The sequence below is a fragment of the Schistocerca piceifrons genome, chromosome 8 (assembly GCF_021461385.2).
Source record: "Schistocerca piceifrons isolate TAMUIC-IGC-003096 chromosome 8, iqSchPice1.1, whole genome shotgun sequence".
Classification (NCBI taxonomy): domain Eukaryota; kingdom Metazoa; phylum Arthropoda; class Insecta; order Orthoptera; family Acrididae; genus Schistocerca; species Schistocerca piceifrons.
Window position 1 is genome coordinate 5,120,100 of NC_060145.1, and position 23,936 is coordinate 5,144,035.

General features: G+C 45.7%; 1 protein-coding gene across 1 annotated transcript in view; it reads right to left on the reverse strand.

The window, feature by feature from the left end:
* LOC124711480 overlaps positions 1–23,936 on the reverse strand; it is a 120,901-nt gene that overhangs the window by 35,749 nt on the left and 61,216 nt on the right. Inside the window, exons 6-7 of the mRNA XM_047241588.1 lie at positions 18,445–18,610; positions 1,311–1,520 (exon numbers count right to left, since the gene is read on the reverse strand). Of these exons, the coding sequence (XP_047097544.1) occupies positions 1,311–1,520; positions 18,445–18,610 (376 nt within the window). The remainder of the gene's footprint in view (positions 1–1,310; positions 1,521–18,444; positions 18,611–23,936) is intronic.

Consider the following 23,936-nt stretch of genomic DNA (forward strand, 5'->3'; position numbering starts at 1 on the left):
TATAGTTACGAATATACACTGAAGAGCCAAAGAAACTTGTGCGCCTGCCTAATACCACGTAGGGCAGCTGCAAGCACGTAGAAGTGCCGCAACACGACGTGGCATGGACTCTATTAATGTCTGAATCAGTACTGGAGGGAACTGACACCATGAATCCTGCAGGACTGTTCATAAATCCGTAAGAGTACGAGGGTGTGGAGATCTCTTCTGAAGAGCACGTTGCAAGGCGTCCCAGATATGTTCAATAACGTTGTCTGGAGAGTTTGGTGGGCAGCGAAAGTGTTTAAACACAGAAGAGTGTTCCTGGAGACACTCTGTAGCAATTCTGGACGTGTGGAGTGTCGTATTGTCCTGCTGGAACTGCCCAAGTCCGTCGGAATGCTCAATGGACATGAATGGATGCAAGTGATCAGAGAGGACGCTTACGTACGTGTCCCCCGTCGGAGTCGTATGTAGACGTATCAGGGATCCCAATCACTGCAACTGCACACGCCTGGCACCATTACAGCGCCTCCATCAGCTTGAACAGTCCCCTGCTGACATGCAGGGTCCATGGATTCATGAGGTTGTCTCCGTACCCGTACACGTCCATCCGCTCATTACAATACGAAACGAGACTCGTCCGACCAGGCAACATGTTTCCAGTCATCAACAGTCCAATGTCGGTGTTGACGGGCCCAAGCGAGGCGTAACGATGATGTTTCGTTGAATGGTTCGCACGCTGACGCTTGTTGACGGCCCAGCAATGAAATGTGCAACAAGTTTGCGGAAGGGTTGCACTTGCGTCACGTTGAAAGATTCCCTTCAGTCGTCATTAGTCCCGTCCTTGCAGTACCTTTTTCCGGCCGCAGTGATGCCGGATTTCTGATATTCACGACACACTCGTGAAATGGTAGTGCTGGAAAATCCCTTCTTCATCGCTACCTCGAAGATGCTATGTCCCATCGCTCGTGCGCCGACTCGTTCAAACTCACTTAAGTCTTGCCACCGGTGTGACAACTGCGCCAGACACTTGTCGTCTTACACAGGCGTTGCCGACCGCAGCGCCGTATTCTGCCTTTTTATAAATCTCTGTATGTGAATACGCATGCCTACATCCGATTCTTTGGCGATTCAGTGTACAATCACATTCCACTCGACCGAAGAGTTCGGCACGTAGCCAGTCGCGTACAGCAGCGAGTCACGTGATGTCGGTTTCTGGTCCTAAACGTCAACGGAGCTGTGCGTTTTACCGGCGCGAGAGACAGTCCAGTGTGAAAGGGGGCTGAGGTGGGGCGGAGTTTATCGCCGGCGGCGGCTGGCCCACGCACCTGCACGACTACGGTGTCGGTGAGCGCCCCTGCGGCGCCCGCCAGGTCGGCGACGGTGGCGGTGAAGGAGACGCCGGAGTCGGGCAGCTCCGGCGCGTCGGCCCGCACGTAGACGGCGCCCGTCTCGGCGCCCACCGTGAAGTGGCGGCTGCCCGCCGCGTCCAGGCTGTAGCGCAGCTCCGCGTTCTCGCCCTCGTCCGCGTCCGTGGCCTGCGGGCAATGGACACTCGAGTGAGACAATCAGTTTCGCGATCTGTGCATAATTTGTACGATTATTTACACTACTGTCCATTAAAATTGCTACACCAAGAAGAAATGCAGGTGATAAACGGGTATTCATTGGACAAATATATTATACTAGAACTAGCATGTGATTACATTTTCACGCAATTTGGGTGCATAGATCCCGAGAAATCAGTACCCAGAACAACCACCTCTGGCCGTAATAACGTCCTCCATGCGCCTGGGTGTTGAGTCAAACAGAGCTCGGATGGCGTGTACAGGTACAGCTGCCCATGCAGCTTCAACACGATACCACAGTTCATCAAGAGTAGTGACTGGCGTATTGTGACGAGCCAGTTCCTCGGCCACCATTCACCAGACGTTTTCAATTGGTGAGAGATATGGAGAATGTGCTGGCCAGGGCAGCAGTCGAACATTTCCTGTACCCAGAAAGGCCCGTACAGGACCTGCAACACGCGGTCGTGCATTATCCTGCTGAAGTGTAGGGATTCACAGGGATCGAATGAAGGGTAGAGCCACGGGTCGTAACACATGTGAAATGTAACGTCCACTGTTCAAAGTGCCGTCAATGCGAACAAGAGATGACCGAGACATGTAACGAATGGCACCCCATACCATCATGCCGGGTGATACGCCAGTATGGCGATGACGAATACACTGTTCCAATGTGTCTTCACCGCGATGTCGCCAAACACGGATGCGACCATCATGATGCTGTAAACAGAACCTGGATTCATCCCAAAAAATGACGTTTTGCGATTCGCGCACCCAGGTTAGTCGTTGAGTACACCATCTCAGGCGCTCCTATCTGTGATGCAAGGTCAAGGGTAACTGCAGCCATGGTCTCCGAGCTGATAGTCCATGCTGCTGCAAGCGTCGTCGAATTCTTCGTGCAGATGGTTGTTGTCCTGCAAACGGCCCCATCTGTTGACTCAGGGATCTAGACGTGGTTGCACGATCCGTTACAGCCATGCGGATAAGATGCCTGTCATCTCGACTGCTAGTGGTACGATGCCGTAGGGATCTAACACGGCGTTCCCTATTACCCTCCTGAACCCACCGATTCCATATTCTGCTAACAGTCATTGGATCTCGACCAACGCGAGCAGCATTGTCGCTATACGATAAACCGCAAGCGCGATAGCTTACAATCCCACTTTTATCAAAGTGGGAAACGTGATGGTACGCGTTTCTGCTCCTTACACGAGGCATCACAACAACGTTTGACCAGGCAACGCCGGGCAACTGGTGTTTGTGTATGAGAAATCGGTTGGAAACTTTCCTCATGTCAGCACGTTGTAGGTGTCCCCTTCGGCGCCAACCTTGTGTAATGCTCTCAAAATTTAATCATTTGCATATCAGAGCATCTTCTTGCTCTTGGTTAAATTTCGCGTCTGTAGCACGTCATCTTCGTGGTGTAGCAATTTTAATGGCCAGTAGTGTATAATGATGTGGGATGAGCCATTTTACATCCAGAATAAACGATGGAAACTCCAGGATGGAATACCACCAGTAGGGAAAAGATAAATTGTTACGCAGTACATAGAGGACGTGTTGAGTCACAGGCATAAACAATGAATAGACTGCTAACCTGTTAGCTTTCGAACAAAAACTCCTTCATTCCCGTTACTCACCTGGGCTCGACCTTCAACAGTCCCTGTCCTGCACCTGATTCCCTGCTCCCACTCTAGCACTCTCCATGCCGTCTCTTCCCCTCTGCCCTTTGCACCCAGCAGCCTGTATCGACCCCACACGCCCCTGCTCGCTCTCACAGCAGTAGGTGAGCTGCCGCCACACATACCCTGCTATCCCTACTCCTCGCCCTCCGCACCCCAATTCTTCTCCTCACGGTCTAGTCGCTAGCGTTGCTGCCTCTGGATCACGGGGTCGCAGGTTCGATTCCCGGCCAGGTTGAGGAATTACTCTGCCCGGGGACTGGCTGTCTGTGTTGTCCTCATCATTTCATCATCGTCATTCGTGACAGTTGATACACTGGATTGAGTTAAAAATTGGACTGTGTAAAAATGGAGAATTTGTAAGGGCGCTGATGACCGCGCAGTTGAGCGCCCCCCCCCCCCCCCGCCCTCCCCAAACTAAACATCACCGTTCTTACGCCCCTGCTCGCTCCCGCAGGAGCAGCTGATCTTCGCTCACACCAACCCCACTATCCATACCCCTCTCCCTCCGCACCCCAATTCTCCCCCTTACTCCTATCATCGACCACGAATTGCTGCTCACGTCAGAAGCGGGCGCAAAGTGCAGTTGGGCCTGAGTGGCAGTAGACAGTAGCTATATACGTGGGTGAATTGTGCTTGTGTGAGTGTGTGTGTGTTTTGTGCTTGTGAAGAAGCAGAAAAAGTTAAAAATTTAGCAGTCTTTTAATTGTAGCTATCTGCACTCAACGCCTATTCCTATTACATTCACATTACACACTTGTGTGAAAATATGGCTACGTGTTGACGATTAACATTTTTTTAACACAGTTGTGAACTTGTAATTCCTACACACCACCTTGTACACATTACGTAAATAGAACTTCTTCCACAGAATAGGAGTTGTGAAGGAGAAATTGTATAGAGGGAAGTAACAACTAAACGATTATCCAAGTTGATGCCTACAATCTAGGATTCTGGAGACATACCACCATACTTTCAGAAAAAAATACTGTCTACACAACTCAAAAATAACATAGGCACGTGACGTAACTAGCAGTAGACGTTACACATAAATTGAACGAAGAGAGAGGGGTTTTAGTGGGGTAGTATCTGAATCCAAAATATAAGGGTCAATCAAAAAGTTTCGGTTTCAGATCGCTGTTGCAGCATACGTAAAACGCAGCACGACTCTGATGTGGGTATATAAGCACCGACCTGTAGGCAAGATATCAGTGAGGAATTTGTGTCTCTCTGAAGTACATGCGGAAAATGTGGAAATGTGAACTGTGGCCTCGTTATTATAAAATGCATCCAAACGCCACCAACATGCTATTATTTTTTTCTTGGATGCTGAAGGACAAACACCAGTAGACATGAATGAAGACTGTGTATGTTTGTCGAAAACTACTGTCGTGGAATGGTGCATCAAGTTTCGTGGTGTTCGCTGTTTGACACAGGGTGCTGGTCGACCTGGGAGGCCAGCCTCATCCATTATGGGAAGCAACAAATGGGCGTCGATGATGCAGTTAGAGCAGGCTGGCGCATCACACCATTCGTGCACTCTCAGACGATCTCGACATCACCTTTGGTAGTGTGCAAAACATTACCTGGCAGGATTTAGGTCTGCAGCCAGTGGATACCACAGGGCTTGAATGCCAAACAAAAAGCAAATCAGGTGGCTGTTTAACTGAAGAACCTGATGCATTACAGTTTTAAAGCCAGCATGTTCCTTGGACGTAATGTTACAGGCGACAAAAACTGGTGCCACTACTGGGAGCCACAGTTGAAAGAGTCCACGTTGCATTGGTGTCACCCATTGCCCTCTCGTCTCAAGAAGTTCAAGAGCCAGCCATGGGCTGGAAAGGCGGTGTTCACCCTGTTCTTTAATTACTAGGACCCATTTGCTTACTGATTCCGAGGAACCTGATGTCTCCATCACTGGATAATGGTGAAGTTACGACAACTCCAGTGGGAGGCATCTGAGCACCCACGCTGTCGTTCTGATCTCTGCCCATGTGATTATCACGCCCTCAGTCGCTCAAAAAAGGCCTTGAAAAATCGGCGAGTCCTATCGCACGAAGGTGTGTACCAGGCAGTAACGAACTTCTACACAGAAGGACACAGTGTTTTACCAAATTGGTATCTTCAACCTGGTGCGTTGGTGAGATGATTGCCTCGCTGCTCACTGTAATGGCAGGCATACCGATTCTGGAGAGTACAGCTTTTGAATGAAAACTTTTTGATCACCCCTTATAATTTTAAGAATATTATTTACCATTTCTTCTCTTGATTTATGTATATTTGGACTGATTACAATACCAGTGTCATCCTCAAGAAGTACTAATTCCGCTTGTTGTATATCAGAAGGAAGATGGTTTACATATATTGAAACAATAGTGGACCTAAGATTGGGCCATATGGAACATCAGAAGGGATTTCTCCAAAGTCAGAAGAGTCTCTGCTGCTTACATTAGTTGAATTATTAAGTAGAACTTTCTCATTCTTTTGGTTAGATATGACATTATCTATCCATTGATTATACAATTGCCGGCCGCTGTGGCCGAGCGGTTCTAGGCGCTTCAGTCCGGAACCGCACTGATGTTATGGTCGCAAGTTCGAATCCCGCCTCCTTAGGTTAGTTAGGTCTAAGTAGTTCTAAGACTAGGGGACTGATGATCTCAGATGTTAAGTCCCATAGTGCTTAGAGCCATTTGAACCATTGTACCATCAGTTCCATAAAACCTTAGTTTATCCAGGAGAGTGTGATTTGCACAGTCAGTTGCCTTACATAGGTCACAGAAAATACAGACTGATGCTATTTTGTTATTTAACGCTTTAAAATTTGGTGAGAGAACGTGTAAATAGCATTCTCAGTTCAGCAACTCTTCTCTAGCGCAAACGAGGCTGATATACACAGAGCAAAACCTCTGGTGACGAAGGGACAGAGAAGGAAATCGGCCATGCCCTTTTGGAAAGAAACACTCCGGGATTTGCCATAAACGATTTCGGGAAATCACGGAAAACCTAAAACTGCATGTCTGGTAGGGGATTGGACCAGTCGTGCTCCTGAACGCGAGTCCAGTCTATTACAACTGCTTAAGCTTGCTCAGTGGTGTAGTCAAGAGATAATGTAACGTTATGAATAAGAAGTTATTGAAAATTCACAGCCATCATAGTAAGTTACCAGTGTCTGACTGTGATTTCAGTAACAACCAAATCTCCACACCTTCTGTTTTGCTATAATCATAGCACATACACTATTTCGACTGTTGTAATGTTATTTCGGCCGTTCTCAACGACAGTATAATATTTCAAAGTAGCATTGTAACATTGTACGCTGTGTCTTATTTGTTGGCTAAAGTTTGCACTTCTTTCTGAGACTCTTTTGTCTTGTGCTAAGGATAATAACCTACCCCTGGTCGAAGTGTAGGAGGCCGTGAATAATCGCAGCAGTTATAAGTCATTAGCGATTGCTCAGGATATTTAAGAAATTCGCAGAGGGAAAGAGAGTTTACGGATTTAAATCAAAGTTTTCGATCAATTATCTACAACTAATGACAGAAGACTAGTAGTGCTCCACAGCAATAAGGCCAAGCAAAACGAAAAGTGTGAAGAGAAAACTTCTGAACAGGGAAACGTGCTTATGTTTCGTAAGTGAAATTACAGTGGGACCTCCAGGATGAGACCAGATACCAGGAAACGCAGATGCCAACCAAAAACGCGAAGAAGTGTAAGTAATCACTTATTTCCGTAAAGAACGAGACATGAACTCTTTTATAATCTACATATCATAACAGAGCTGCATCATTGTAGACCCCACTGAAGATGCCTTAAAATAAAAGGCGAAACGTGTCTGGAAGAAATAAAATACATTGCAGGAAGGAAAGGCGGTTTTTATTTAGAAAACAAATATTTCTGTGCTTGCTGTGGATGATGGCCACGCAAAGAAAGCTATTGTTCAAATATTTCGCTTACTTCATCTCCAGTTCTCTGTGGGTTTACTTCTTGTTGTTACAAACATGAAGCGATCGCTGACGAGCACCGTTGTGGAATTATTTTGCGGGTATGCAAACTGCATATGTGCAGGAAAAAGGTGCGGTACAGATCAAGTTCGAAGAACTTTGCACATTAAAAGGTCACACATAAGGAGAAACGATCATCATAACATAATAAGAGAAATCAGAGCTCAGAAGAAAAGATTTGATTGTCCCTTTTCCTGCATCCTGTTCAAGAGTGGAACGGTAGAAAATTAGCTTAAAGGTGTTTCGATGGACCCTCTGGCAGGCACTTAACTGTGAATTGCAGAGTAATCATGTAGATGTAGATGTAGATGAAAGGTAACACACAGCCACTGGACTATAAATACCAGAAATGTAAGGGCTGCTAGGCAAATTACTGGGTATACGAAGAAGAAGTGGTTGGGTTGTGTACCCAATGCCACCCTATATCGTCACACCAGGTGCTGGGCCCATATGAGGATGATGAATGCAATCTGCCAATATCTGTTCTTGGAGTCTCTTTACGTGGCTACACTCATAGTGATGGTATACACAGAAATGGGGATCGTCTGAAAGAAACAATGTGGTGTCACTTTTGTGGTATCGTCGAAAGATCCTGGTGCCGTAACAAAGCTTGCACCTCGCATCGATACCACAGGAATTTAGGATGTCTCACTGCATTCCACCGCCCCACAGTGCCGTCGCACGGAGGCCAATATTCAGCCGAGTAGAGAAAGGCTCAGCCCAATCCGTGATCAACGATTAAGACGACAGCATTGTCTTAGATAGGACACCTGCGTGTTTCATGTCTCATGCTGAACTTTAACTGAGGATGAAATCTATGTGTACCAACTGAAGAGTCTTGCAGCCAGTGATACTTTAATATTCAGAGACGGTTGTAAATACTTAGAAAAAATGCTGTGGAAATGGATTACACAAAATTAAGTACATCTTCATACTTTTCTTTAACAAACTGAACTAATATTTTACATGCACTGGTTTGTACTCGTTTTTCTCTTGGAGTAAGTAAAGAAGTCAGCTTGCCTCTGTAGGCTGCTATGTCAAGAAAAATTGCAAGAATTGTTGGCCTGTTGGAGGTCCATGGCGTCCCAGACCACATCACACTGTCCGTGTGGATACATGTCTTGCTGCATGTGAGCTTATTTCCTGACCTAGGTATCTCACATGATTCTATGATCCCTCCTTATCGAGTGAGCAGTATGTCTGTTTTCTCAGTTGCTATTCATGTGGTGTCATTAAGATCTTTCATGGTGTGAAGTATGGCCTTCCTAAACTCACCGATCTGATATTCACATGAGAGTCGGGATCCTGATTGACTCAACCAGCAACATCACTGAACAATAAACCATAGCTATGACTGGCCCCAGTCTTGCCACTACCTAATTTCGACATGTGTTGGCAGATGTTTCTTAGACAAGACAAATTACCATCTTCTTACAAACAACCAAAATATTAATGCAACTTCAGAATGAGAAACCCACTTTGTAATCTTTTCTTATATAGAAAGTAGCCTACCAACTTTGGCGTTTATGCTGCATTGGTGATCAATTGCTTATCCAAGTCTGTAGTAGTACCTATCATGCAAATGTAATATTTGCTGCATGCTGCCTACATTTTGTAGTTTTAGTGGCCTCCAGTGCAGTACCAAATGTGAGGATCTAAATAGCCCATATGTGTAGCCAATTATCTTAGCCCTTGGCTCATGGTGATGCGCATACTCAGCAACTGCGTACTGTGTGTCTCCAAAGCAGATAGTTCTTGTGTGTCCATTTATACACCCATCGAGTTTAGTGGTAGACATCTTCCATCTGTCTTCTATCTTTCTGAATCTTAATATATATAAAGCTGAGATTACATATGTCTGTCTGGGAACTCCTCCCAAGCCCCTAGACTGAAGCAGACCAAATTTGGACTCAAACTGCTTGCCCAAGAAGACCAACGTAGGTGGGGTTTATAACGCTCAAGCTCTAATATTTAAGGAGATATGGACATGCGACCTTTTTAAACTCCTGCCATATAGGCTGCCATGCACAACAAGTGCATTGTTTGGAAATACTATCGACCTGAATTATAGACCTGCTCTGCAGGGCAGCCTACATGTCAGACTCCTTATGGACAATCAGGCAGGTAACACACCATAAGCAGATATATTGCGTCTCCCCAGCATATGCCCATCCATTTCTGTCCTTCCCCAGACAACAATGTGTCGTTTCTGGAGTGATGGCCATCAGTACATTGTGATCGTGTGGTTGCTAGATGTATGCCAGGCTCTTAGCGCGGGTATATTCCATTCCACAGCATTCATTCAATGTGAAATACCTACACGTTTCCATCCCCATTATACATATGTGCAAATGCTACATTCATTATGTATCTGGAAAAGATGGCATAGTTCACTGTGTGACCTGGCTGAAAGGTATTGACACATCCTGACACTGGGGCCACCTGCTTAGCTGACTGGTAATGTGCTTGCCTCCCAAGCAGTGTGTCCAGTTCGATTCCCACTCAGGTTGGAGATTTTCTCTGCTCGTGGACTGGGTGTTGTGTTGACCTCATCATCATTTCGTCCTCATCACCGTCACATGAGTCGCCCAATGTGGCGCCGACTGAAATGAGACTCACAGTCGGCGGCCAAACTTTCCCAGATGGGGCCTCCAAATGCCATAGGATTGTTTCATTTCATCCTGACATTGGATCTGAACACCCTGTGTTACTCTTCTACTGTGACACATATGATGTTAATGGGCGCAACATGCTGAAACAAAAGCAGATGGCAATACATCAAGTGTGTTCCCATGGCCTCTGTGGCAAACAAAAAAAGAAAATGTTACATGTGCAGAAATGTCCTGAGGACATGGACCTACATCATGCACAGATGCAATCAACTGCAGCAACAGACAGAGTGTTTGAATCTGCCAATAACCATGCTGCAAACCTTCAACAGCTAAGACAGTATGGCTCCTACCCACAAGCACAAAAGATTCCGCTACTGCATGAGACATGCCGCGAAATATTGATACATCATTAGGTAGTGAATTACATGCGTTGACACAAGGGGATATGTTGCAATGCAGCCATGTATTACAGCACATACATGACCTCATTTGATACATCAGCATCATGAATGCACACCACAGTGGTTACCACTTTCAAGATTTGGGGGGAGGGGGGGGGGGGAGGGTGGCTATAGCACCTGGTAGAGTCCATGTTACCACCAGAAGGCAACACACCCAGATATGTATATAATAAAGCAGGGTGTAAGTATGCATGCCTGGGACCCCTCCCAAACCTCTGGATCGATTGCAACAAAATTTTGTTCACAAACAGCGAACTTAAGAAGTATGAGCACTGTGGGGTTTATAACCTCCTAGCTCAACCAGGATCAGAGATACAGGTAAAAACGAGTTTCTTAAGCCCCTGCTCTACTGGCTGGCCTGCATGACAGTTTTGTTGTGTGCGAATGGTATCGACTGCCTTATCGACATGCTTTGCAGCACAGCCTACACGCCAGGGGGAAGAAATGGTTTTCCAATACCTGACATCTGCTGGCCAGTGTGGCTGAGTGGGTCTAGGTGCTTCAATCTGGTTTGAATCCTGCCTCAGGCATGGATGTGTGTGATGTCCTTAGGTTAGTTAGGTTAGTTCTAGGGGACTGATGACCTCAGATGTTAAGTCCCATAGTGCTCAGAGCCATTTGAACGATTTGAACCTGACATCTAGGCTGCCCAGCACAATGGCAGGTTGTGTTGGAGGAGTATCAGCCTCCTTCATTGACTTGTTTCGCATGGCAGCCTACACGTCATGTGAAAAAAAGGATTTCCAAGCCCTTTGGGTATAGTCTTTGCTGCATAAGATGCGTGTTGCGGGTGTAGGACCAGCCTTCTTTATCAATATCTTTTGTAGGGGCTCCACTTGCAGATGGGCATGTCTAGGGGAAGAGAGAGAGGGGAGTGGGAGGAGAAGGATATGGAGAGGGGGAAAGAGGAGATGGGTAGGAAGAGAGGGGACAGGAAGAGATGCAAAGAATGAGAGGGACCGGAGGAGGGGATGGACAGAGAGAGCGTGGTGGATGTGGAGGACAGAAAGAGGGAAGGGAAGAGCAGATGGAATGAGAGGTGAGATTGACAGCTAGGAGGGCAAGGAGGTGATGGGCTGAGAGGGGAGGGGGAGATGGAGCAAGAGATGTTTGCATTATATGTGACGATCACGGACATAGGCGAAGCTGGGGGAAAAGGATAGGCTGAGAATATGTATGCATGTCCAGGAACTCCTCCCAAGCCCCTCGACTGAAGTGGACGAAATTTGGCACACAAAGTCCTTGCCTACAGGGGACCAACATAGGGATTTATACGCTCTTTATTGAGTCGTCAGTCTTCTGACTGGTTTGAGGTGACCTGCCACTAATTCCTCTCCTGTGCCAACCTCTTCATCTCAGTGTGGCACTTGAAACTTACATACTGAATCATTTACTGGATGTATTCAAACCTCTGTATCCTTCTACAGTTTTTATCTCTACAGCTCCCTCTAGTACCATTGCAGTTATGTCTTAAAAAATGTCCTACCGTCTTGGCTCTTCTCCTTGTCGGCGTTTTCCATATATTTGTTTCCTCATCGATTCTCCTGAGAACCTCCTCATTCCTTACCTCATGAGTACACTTAATTTTCAACATTCTTCTGTAGCACAACATCTCAAATTCTTTGATTCTCTTCTTTTCTGGGTTTCCCACAGGCCATGTTTCACTACCGTACAATGTTGTGCTCCAATAGTATATTCTAAGCAGAATGAGATTTTCACTCTGCAGCGGAGTGTGCGCTGATATGAAACCTCCTGGCAGATTAAAACTGTGTGCCCGACCGAGACTCGAACTCGGGACCTTTGCCTTTCGCGGGCAAGTGCTCTACCATCTGAGCTACCGAAGCACGACTCACGCCCGGTACTCACAGCTTTACTTCTGCCAGTACCTCGTCTCCTACCTTCCAAACTTTACAGAAGCTCTCCTGCGAACCTTGCAGAACTAGCACTCCTGAAAGAAAGGATATTGCGGAGACATAGCTTAGCCACAGCCTGGGGGATGTTTCCAGAATGAGATTTTCACTCTGCAGCGGAGTGTGCGCTGATATGAAACCTCCTGGCAGATTAAAACTGTGTGCCCGACCGAGACTCGAACTCGGGACTTTTGCCTTTCGCGGGCAAGTGCTCTACCATCTGAGCTACCGAAGCACGACTCACGCCCGGTACTCACAGCTTTACTTCTGCCAGTACCTCGTCTCCTACCTTCCAAACTTTACAGAAGCTCTCCTGCGAACCTTGCAGAACTAGCACTCCTGAAAGAAAGGATATTGCGGAGACATGGCTTAGCCACAGCCTGGGGGATGTTTCCAGAATGAGATTTTCACTCTGCAGCGGAGTGTGCGCTGATATGAAACCTCCTGGCAGATTAAAACTGTGTGTTCGAGTCTCGGTCGGGCACACAGTTTTAATCTGCCAGGAGGTTTTATATTCTAAGCAATTTCTTCCTCAAATTAAGGCCTTTGTTTGATACTAGTACACTTCTCATGGCCAGGAATTCCCTTTTTGCCAGCGCTAGACTGCTCTTTATATCCTCTCTGGTCTGTCTGTCATGGGATGTTTTGCTGCCTAGGTAGCAGAATTTATCGACTTCATCTAGTTCGCGATCACCACTCCTGATGCTAAGTTTCTCGCTGTTCTCATTTTTGCCATTTATCGTTGCTTTCATCTTTCTTCCATTTACTCTCAATCTATATTCTGTACTAATAAGACTGCTCATTCCATGCAGCAGATCCTGTAATTCCTCTTCACTTTGACTGAGGATTGCAATGTGAATCTCATTGATATCCCTTCACCTTAAATATGAATCCCGCTCTTGAATCTTTGTTTTATTTCCGTCACTGCTTCTTCGATGTGTAGACTGAACAGTAGGGGTGAAAGAGTACATCCATGTCTCACGCCCTTTTTCATCTGTGCACTTCGTTCTTGGTCTCCTATCTTTATTGTTCCCTCTTGGCTCTTGTAGGTGTTTTGTATTACCCATCTTCCTCCACAGCTTACTCCTATTTTTCTCAGAATTTCTGTCATGTTGCATTTATTGACAGTGTCGAACGCTTTTTCCAGCTTGACAAATCCCACGAACTTGTCTCGGTTTTTGTTTAGTCTGCTTCCCTTGTCAACTTCAATGTCAGAACAGCCTCTCTGGTGCCTTTACCTTTCTTAAAGTCAAACTCATCGCCATCTAACACATCCTCAATTTTCTTTGTCCATTCTTCTGTATGTTACTCTTGTCAGAAACTTGGATGCATGAGCTGTTAAGCTGATTGTGCTATAATTTTCGCAGGAGGCGGTTTTTGCAATCTTCGTAACTGTGTGGATGATGTTTATTCGAAAGTCAGTCTCATAGATGCTACACACGAAAGTAAGTAGTCATTTTGTTGTCACTTCCCTAATTGTTTTAGAAATTCTGCTGGAATTTTATCTATTCCTTCTGCGTTATTTGATCTTAAGTCTCCCAACGCTCTATTAAATTCTGATTCTAATACTGGATCCCGCATCTCTTCTAAATCGACTCTTGTTTCTTCTTCTATCAAGTCACAAGATAAGTCTCCCCCCTAACAGAGGTCTTCAGTGAACTCTTTCCACCTATCCACTCTCTCCTCTACACCTTACAATGGCATTCCCTCCTATTGGACTCTTAGTGTCACCGCTGTTTATTTTAATTTCACCGAAGACTGTTTTGAATTTTCTATGTGCTGAGTCAGGCCTTCCGACAATGATTTCTTTTTCGGTTTCTTAACATTTTTCATGCAACCATTTAGCATTAGCTTCTCCGCACTTGTGATTTATTTCATTCCTAAGTGACTTTTCCTAAGTGACTTATTTCTGTATTCCTGAATTTCCCTGAACATTTTTGTTCTTTCTTCTTTCATCGGTCAAGTGAAGTATTTCTTTTGTTACCCGCAGTTTCTTCGCAGTCACCTTCTTTGTATCTATGTTTTTCTTTCGAGTATCTGTGATTGGCGTTTTTAGAGATGTCCATTCCTCTGAACAGACCACTGGGCTATTCGTTATCGGAGTATCTACAGCCTCAGAGAACACCAAGTGCACCTCTTCATTCCTTAGGACTTCCGTACCCCACTTCTTTGCGCACTGATACTTCCTGTCTAGGTTCTCAAACTTCAGCCTACTTTTCATCACTACTAAACTGAGATCTGAGTCTATGTGTGCTCCTGGGTACGTCTTACAGTCCAGCATTCGATTTCGGAATATCTGCCTGACCATGACGTAGTCTGAAATCTTCTTGTATCCCCCGACCTTCTCCACATACAGCTCCTCCTTTTGTGATCCCTGAACTTTGGCGGCCGATGGATTAATGTGTGATGCGCAGCCCAGTTCCACCGCGCAGTTGGCAAGGACAGTAAACGGGGGAGACATTCCGTGTACTCAGATGGACAATAACTATACCTCGCAGACAGGTGCGCGAGCAATACGTGCAGATGTCAGCATTTGAGAGAGAACATGTGGTTGAGCTCAAAGAAGGCTGTTGGAGTGATCGACGAATCGCTGGACATTTGAACAGGAGCGATATCACTGCTCTACGATGTTTTCAGGAATGGATGAAACATGGCCGAAAACAGCGTCAAGAAATAAGCGGTCGACCGAGAGGGATGACAGAACGTGAGTCATCGTTATCATCAATTCCACGTGCAACTGGCGCTACAGCGACGACGAGGACCACCAACAGGCGGCTAACAGAAAGGAGAGGGCCGACCGTTGACCTCTGTACACCAGGAAGCCAGAAGTGGGGATCGAAGTCACTTACATTTTCAATGTCTCATAAACTACTTAGTTGCGGATGTGAGATGTGTAGTATAATCTGTTTATTTGTTTATCGTTCAATTGTCGCAACTACGTCACAACCTGTGACCTCCTTTTTCCGGAAAACGCAAGCGTGGCTAGTTTAAATCCTTAACGAGTTGTTTTAGAGTGATATCCAGATCAGCAGTTTGTAGCTCGTCAAAATCGATGGGATACAGGAATGCCCTGTCCTGGAGAATTTGTTCAGTTACAGTGGCAAGTCCTGCCAGAGTATCTGCAGCGGCAGGTGCGCGGCGTGCTCGGGGCCCCTTTAGGCTCACTGTCGCCGTAGGAGGACGACGCATTTAATTTGGTATGTTTTAAAATGCTCTGTTTACCTGTCCTAGGCAGCCTCGACTGTTCTCCTCGATTCGTCCGTCATGTGCTATTTTGCTACCGAGGCAGCAGAAGTCTTCCACTTCGTCTACTGTATGGTCCCTAATTTCGACGTTATGTTTAGCGCTGTTCTCATTTTTGTTACTTATCTACTAGATTTTTGTCGTTCTTTGGTTTATTCCCACATCATGTGCTCAGTAGCTTGTTCATTTCGTGGAAGAGGTCTTATACATTACCATGTGTGGCGGAAAACAAGCGTTGCGAAACAATCAAAATTTGAAATAAAACGAGCAGTAACAACAATGAGGTATCAGTACAGAATTTAAAATTTTGAAATTTCCAGGAACGTATATGTACGTAAGAGTCTTAAATCGCCTTAAATCGCGTAAGGAATTATCTGCATTAACCGGCCAAGATCACAATTGTATCACTAGAAGTAATAATAATTTTGATAGGCTGTATATCAGAAAAGAGCGCTGTAAAACCTAAACCAATCTTCAGCGCATTTCCTGCAGAAATAAAGAACGTAAAAATATCAGGAACGTTTAAGAAAACGTTAATAAAGATGCTAATATCTAGTAGTTTTTATAGCATCGAGGAGTATGTAAATGATCCATGTTGACGCACGCCTGCTGCTTTGCTCAACAACACATGTGATGTGTTTTACTATGTGTTTCACATAAAGACTTTTTCTGCTGCTCTGTTTTGATTATTTTAGGCAGTCGGGCACAAAGAAAGCTACTGAAGCGAGGTTGGTGAAGATCAGTAATAAAGACATGTGTGAATTTTCGTGTGAAGTGGAGTGAGAGGAGTATGTAACTGTTGTGCAGCCATGGCTCTAGAAGTGGACGTACAGAACTCAAGATTTTCAGTATTTGTACATCATGCTACATTATCTATATTCTGCACACCTCTTTCTAAGATCTAGTCCTTATCATTATACACAGTGATCAAAGGATGAATAAGTATTATTATTTAATCCTTAATTTTAATAGCCCTTCTGAACCTTTCTTTTTATTTCATTGTTTCTTTCACATATAGGTTGTATAGCAAAGGAGAAGATGGCGTCTTATGTTCTCTTTTATCTCTAGCTCTTTCATTACTTATTTTTGGTTCTTGTAGGTACTGTGTATTACCCCCGTTTTTCTATAGCGTTTAGGTACTAATTTGACTGACGATTTCAAGCTTATTACTCAACTTGATGTAGTGGAACATTTTTAACAGGTCAGAAAATCATACGAAAATTGTCTTCCATGTATTCATAAGCCGAAAGGATCAGATCTGCCTCTCTGGTGCCTCTACCTTGTCCTCCCACCACGCATACTAGATGCTCATGCGACCTTCAGTTACAGGTAGGTGGAACAGCGAAATTAACACACTTTGCGAGGTGAAAGGAAGTGTGTGTGTGTGTGTGTGTGTGTGTGTGTGTGTGTGTGTGTGTGTGTGTTGGGTAATATCTTAAGCTAATCTCAACAAGAGTATGGCAGACAGAACCAAATGAAAAAATAGTCCAGAAAATCCCTATATGCTGGTGAACGACAGCATCACGAAGATGCTGAATAAAGGATAATTAGCGATAATGACAAGAAAACCGTGATCTGCCCCACAAGACGTATGGTCTGCCCGGTCCGTTGGTTTGACGCATGGTGCCTGACAGGATGTAGAAGCTGTAGGAGACTAAGACTGACAGATGACGACGTCTCTACGTATTGAAAGATAGAATAGGTGTAGACAGTGGAAAGCAAATGAGTCTAAAGTTGTCTCCACACTTCCTAAATCGTCACAACAATAATATAAATGTAAGATCTCCACCTAGAAGTGAGTATTTAGCTCATTGATGTTAATTACCAGAGCTGTAGTTACATTAATTTGTAATGCAGAATAGTTACGACACAGATTATGTGTGTAAAGTGGTTTCGTAGTTACGAGGGGCGGTCGGTACGTAATGTAACACATTTTATTTCCTGAAAGCATGTTGGTTTTATTCAGGATTCCAATACACCATATTGTTTCTCACTCTTTTGCTTACAAAACCCTATTTTTCAACATGAGCTCTGATCAATGGACGGGCTTACGTCACCATACTGGCAGGACCTGTGTGGCCACACGTTACCACTCTACCGGCTGACGTCGGAGCCAGCGGCTCGCTACAGTAGTGACCTCTCCATCGTCCACGTTCTGCTTCACGCGGAGCGCCTCCTCCATTGGGCCAAACAGGTGGAAGTCAGAAGGTGCGAGATCCAGGCCGTAGGGTGGACGACGAAGAACAGTTTTGTGCGCAATTTGTGTGAGGCCCTGTGTTGTCATGCAGAAGGAGAAGCCCGTGTCTGATTGTGATCCATCGATCACCTCGAATGAGAGTGTCCTCGCGTTCCAACGTTGCTGGAGTCACAGCTGTGTGTGGCCAGCCGGCGTGTGGGAGATGGGACAACTTCGCGCGAGCTTGTTGCGCTGATGGAAGACGCCTCATCGTGCTTTTGTTGAGTACCAGGTCTTCATAGACATTCTGGAAGCGTCTGTAAATATCTGCGATGCTTTGGTTTCCCCGCCAAAAGAACCTCAGTGACTGCTCTTTGTTTGGAACGCACCTCTGTTACAGACGCCATTTTGTAGGCTACATTTAGCGTCGCCACCTATCGGCACTTAATGAATGTGTAGGGGAATATTCCACGATGTCCAACAACAAATTCCACATTTTTTCAACCGAAATTGGGCGAGAAAACGAATGTGTTGCGTTACTTATTGAACACCCCTCGTTGTAGTCTGCCCACCTCCTCGCATTATTGATGGATACTCGTCATTTGGCGCTCTAAGCGGCAGAATAAATCTAATAATCGTAACAGCTAACAATAGCAAAGAATGTAAAGTATGAGCCAGAAATTAAGCAATTAAAATAGTAGCTGTTGTTTAGATGGACAATGCGACCCCTCGTAATTCCCAGAGGAGGGTTTATCAATGTACACAGTAATTGTTAAGTAAATATATGTGCGTGTGCGGGGGGATGAACTTACCTTGAGTGTGACGACGGGTCCAGGCTGGACGCGCTCCAGCAGGTCTCCAGTGGGATAGCCGACCACTATGCGGTCGCCGGCGGTGAAGACGGGCGGGTTGTCGTTGACATCTAGGATCTGCAGCAGCACGCTCATGCTGGTGTTGTCGTAGAGCAGATACTCTGGCCTGCACAGGGAAGCAGTCTAGTAGAGAAACCGCCAACGCACACAACAGCACAACAGTCCACAGGAAGCACCTCAGCGCCGTAAAGGTGTTGCCGACTATGGTCTATTCAAAATTAGTGTAGGGCTATTACACTACTGACCATTAAAATTGCTACACCACGAAGATGACGTGCTACAGACGCGAAATTTGACAGGAAGAAGATGCTGTGATATGCAAATGATTAACTTTTCAGAGCAATCACACAAGATTGTCGCCGGTGGCGACACCTAGAACGTGATGGCATGAGGAAAGTTTGCAACCGATTTCTCATACACAAGCAGCAGTTGACTGGTGTTGCCTGGTGAAACGTTGTTGTGATGCCTCGTGTAAGGAGTAGAAATGCGTACCACCACGTTTAGACTTTGATAAAGTCGGATTGTAGCCTACCGCGATTGCAGTTTATCGTATCGCGACATTGCTGTTCGCGATGGTCGAGACCCAATGACTGTTAGCAGAATATGGAATCGGTGGGTTCAGGAGGGTAATACGGAACGTCGTGCTGGATCCAAGCGGCCTCGTATCACTAGCAGTCGACATGACGGGCATCTTATCCGCATGGCTGTAACGGATCGTGCAGCCACGTGTCGATCCCTGAGTCAACAGATGGGGACGTTTGCAAGACAACAACCATCGGCACGAACAGTTCGACGACGTTTGCAACAGCATGGACTATCAGCTCGGAGACCGTGACTGCGGTTACCCTTGACGCTGCATCACAGACAGGAGCGCCTGTGATGGTGTACTCAACGACGAACCTGGGTGCACGAATGGCAAAACGTCATTTTTTCGGATGAATCCAGGTTCTGTTTACAGCATCATGATGGTCGCATCCGTGTTTGGCGACATCGCGGTGAACGCACATTGGAAGCGTATATTCGTCATCGCCATACTGGCGTGTCACCCGGCGTGTTGGTATGGGGTGCCAATGGTCACTTCTTGTTCGCATTGACGGCACTTTGAACAGTGGACGTTACATTTCAGATGTGTTACGACCCGTGGCTCTACCCTTCATTCGATCCCTGCGAATCCCTACATTTCAGCAGGATAATGCGCGACCGCATGTTGCAGGTCCTGTACGGGCCTTTCTGGGTACAGAAAATGTTCGACTGCTGCCCTGGCCAGCACATTCTTCAGATCTCTTACCAATTGAAAACGTCTGGTGAATGGTGGCCGATCAACTGGCTCGTCACAATACGCCAGTCGCTACTCTTGATGAACTGTGGTATTGTCTTGAAGCTGCATGGGCAGCAGTACCTGTACACGCCATCCAAGCTGAGTTTGACTCAATGCCCAGGCGTATCAAGGCCGTTATTACTGCTAGAGGTGGTTGTTCTAGATACTGATTTCGCAGGATGTATGCATCCAAATTGCGTGAAAATGTAATCACATGTCAGTTCTAGTATAATATATTTGTCCAATGAATACCCGTTTATCATCTGCACTTGTTCTTGGTGCAGCAATTTTAATGGACAGTAGTGTACTTCTCTAGGCACACGTGTAGGCACGAAGCCGAGTTGGACATCCCATACAAAACCTCCTCATCACATTTATGTGCAGACTGAAGCGACGAATGTAGATTTGTACCCGCGCCTGCCACTCATTAGGCGGAAGCGCTAACCACAATGCCACCCTGGCACAATGACTTTGCACAACTGCACGGACTATCCAGCATTCCTGCCTCCTCAGTCCAACTTTCCATTCACGCCTCAGCCCACTTGGTACTCCCCCTAGAATTTGGATTGAGGAGGGGGGACTGCTACGGTAGTCCGTGCAGTCGTGCAGAGCCACTAAGCCAGGATGGTGCAGTGGTTGGCGCATCTGCCTAGTGAGTGCGAGACCCGGGTTCGAATCCTGGACTTGGTAGAAATTTTCATTTGTCACTTCAGTCTGCGAATACATGTCACAGATGTTTGAGACCTGAAAGGACTACGGGAAACCTATTGTTTCATTTGACACACTCATTTTATTACATTTAATTCAGCTCGCGAAGTATTCGGTGCACAAGATGGAACTGGCATACGGGTCTTCTGGAGGAGCTGCACTGTGTTTTGCAACGTAGGAGGGGTCATATTTGGCGGGTGGTGTGGGGAGGGGGGGGGGGGAGAGGAAGGAAGCTTTGGTTTTTAAATGTTCTGCTGTTTTTGCTGTCTGCTTAATGAAAAAAGTAAATGGCTGATGGAGTAGTTAATCAGTGCCGCTTCCACGAAACTGCAACTCGTGAGTCTTCACATGTACCAGCGGAAAAGTTTAGTAAAATAACAAAAACACTGTCCATAAGATTTGCCAGTGTGTGGTTGGGTTTCAGAGTATTGGCTTCGTCACTGTCCAGGGGCCAATAAACACATCTGTTGCATTTAACGCTAAATGAAAGCAGTCACAAGGTCATTACTCATGCAGGCAGGAATTAGCAGTGAAATAATGTTCACTTCTCAGTTTTTTCAGACTTAATTTCTTCTAGAAAACGAAACTGAATATCCTTCATTACTACTCACAGCATTTTATTATTAAAATAACACATGTCAGTAGGAGAACGTAAGTACGTCAACCAGCATCACGTGTTCGTTTGACCTTTAGGAAATCCACGAAAATTATTCAAAGTCTTTCTCCACACTTCTAAACTGAAGTCTCTGTTATGTGTAACTAACCATATTTTTAAACGCAGAACAGTTCATTGTTGCCTACCCAAAATCTGTCAGAGTCCAAACGCTGAACAATGTTTCAAAACCTCTTTGATATTCACGAGCCCAACTAAATGCTTAGAAAATATTTCGGTTACCCACACGAGGCTACTTCCACACTGGCCGACCCGGCTGACACTATAGTGACAGGACTCACGGCCGCGCCTGTTGTTGGTTTTTCATAGGCATTTCAGGGCGTACAGTCTCAGTTTTCATTTTAGCTTTGCATCTACATGATTACTCTGCAATTCACATTTAAGTGCTTGGCAGAGGGTTCATCGAACCACAGTCATACTATCTCTCTACCATTCCACTCCCGAACAGCGCGCGGGAAAAACGAACACCTAAACCTTTCTGTTCGAGCTCTGATTTCTCTTATTTTATTTTGATGATCATTCCTACCTATGTAGGTTGGGCTCAACAAAATATTTTCGCATTCGGAAGAGAAAGTTGGTGACTGAAATTTCGTAAATAGATTTCGCCGCGACGAAAAACGTCTTTGGTTTAATGACTTCCATCCCAACTCGCGTATCATATCTGCCACACTCTCTCCCCTATTACGTGATAATACAAAACGAGCTGCCCTTTTTTGCACCCTTTCGATGTCCTCCGTCAATCCCAACTGGTAAGGATCCCACACCGCGCAGCAATATTCTAACAGAGGACGAACGAGTGTAGTGTAAGCTGTCTCTTTAGTGGACTTGTTGCATCTTCTAAGTGTCTTGCCAATGAAACGCAACCTTAGTCTCGCCTTCCCGACAATATTATCTATGTGGTCTTTCCAACTGAAGTTGTTCGTAATTTTAACACCCACGTACTTAGTTGAATTGACAGCTTTGAGAATTGTACTATTTATCGAGTAATCGAATTCCAACGGATTTCTTTTGGAACTCATGTGAATCACCTCACACTTTTTCTTATTTAGCGTCAACTGCCACCTGCCACACCATACAGCAATCTTTTCTAAACCACTTTGCAACTGATACTGGTCTTCGGATGACCTTACTAGACGGTAAATTACAGCATCATCTGCGAACAACCTAATAGAACTGCTCACATTGTCACCCAGGTCATTTATACAGATCAGGAACAGCAGAGGTCCCAGGACGCTTCCCTGGGGAACACCTGATATCACTTCAGTTTAACTCGATGATTTGCCGTCTATTACTACGAACTGCGACCTTCCTGACAGCAAATCACGAATCCAGTCGCACAACTGAGACGATAACTCATAGGCCCGCAGCTTGATTAGAAGTCGCTTGTGAGGAACGGTGTCAAAAGCTTTCCGGAAATTTATTTTTACGACACATTTGTACTTGCATGGCGTATATGGGAAGAATATGCGATGACAAAGCAACTTCTATTTTGGAAAATATGGTTCTGTGAGTACTGTATGGTTTACCTTACATCGACGACGCAAAAAATTATGAACACTGCCCACCGCGAGACAGAGTACCACCTGGTGACATTACGAGCACGTGGCGTGGTAAGGAAAATATTTAAGCAGAGCAGAGACGAATGGGGACTCCTTCTAGTGGCGATACATACGATGCGCAATTGGGAAAATACACTGATGTAAGTGACTTTGACAAGGGATATGTTGTTATGGCCAAGCACCTGGGAACGAGCATCTCGGAAACGGAGAAGCTTGTACACTCTTCACGTGCTACTGTCGTGAACATCTGTGAAAATCAGTTGAAGGACGCCGAAACAATTAGTAAGCGGAAATGTGTTGGACGTCTGCACCTCGTCACAGAACGCTGAAGTCGAAGGCTTGTCCGCTCTGCAAAGCAGGGTAGGCGGCTATGTGTGGCAGGTCTGACAAGAGACTACAGTGCTGGTGCACACACAGGTATTTTGAGGCACGCCGTTCAGCGTATTTCATTGATCACAAGGCTCTGCAGGAGATGAGCACTACTTATTGCCATGTTGATCCAACGACTTCGTCAGTTACGACTGCAGTGGGCATGAGACGATCGAGTTTGGATCGTGGTCCAATGGAAACGTGTCACATGGTCGGGTGAATCATTTTTATTTTTTATTTTATTTTTATATCTGATCGATGGCCGTGTCCAGATGTGCAGCTGCTCGAAACATACCCTATGCCACGGCTGTAGGCTGCTGGAGGCAGTGCAGTGTTATATTGTGGGTGATATTCACCTGGGCTTCCAAGGCACCTGTACTAGTATTTCAAGGCACAATGTCAGCTGTAGATTACGTGAACATTATTGCTGACCACCTGAATGCATTTATGCTTGGTGTCTTCCCTGATGGTGGCAGCATTTTCGAGCAGGATAAGTATCCATATTGTAAGGCCCCAGTCATGCTACACTCGTTTCAGGAGCACGATAGCGAATTCATGTTGATGTCCTATCCATCTAATGTGCCTGGCCTCAACCCGATGGGACACATCTGGAAAGCCATTTGGCACCAGCTCCGCGCTCAGAAACCACCGGCCTGTGCTTTGCAGTATCTGTGTGGTGTTTGCAGAGACATCTGTTGCCATATACCTCCAGAAACGTACCGTGGACTTCGCTGCATTGCGTTCCAAAATAGGACCAAAAAACTATTAGGCAAGTGGTCACAATGTTTTGGCTTAACAGTGTATA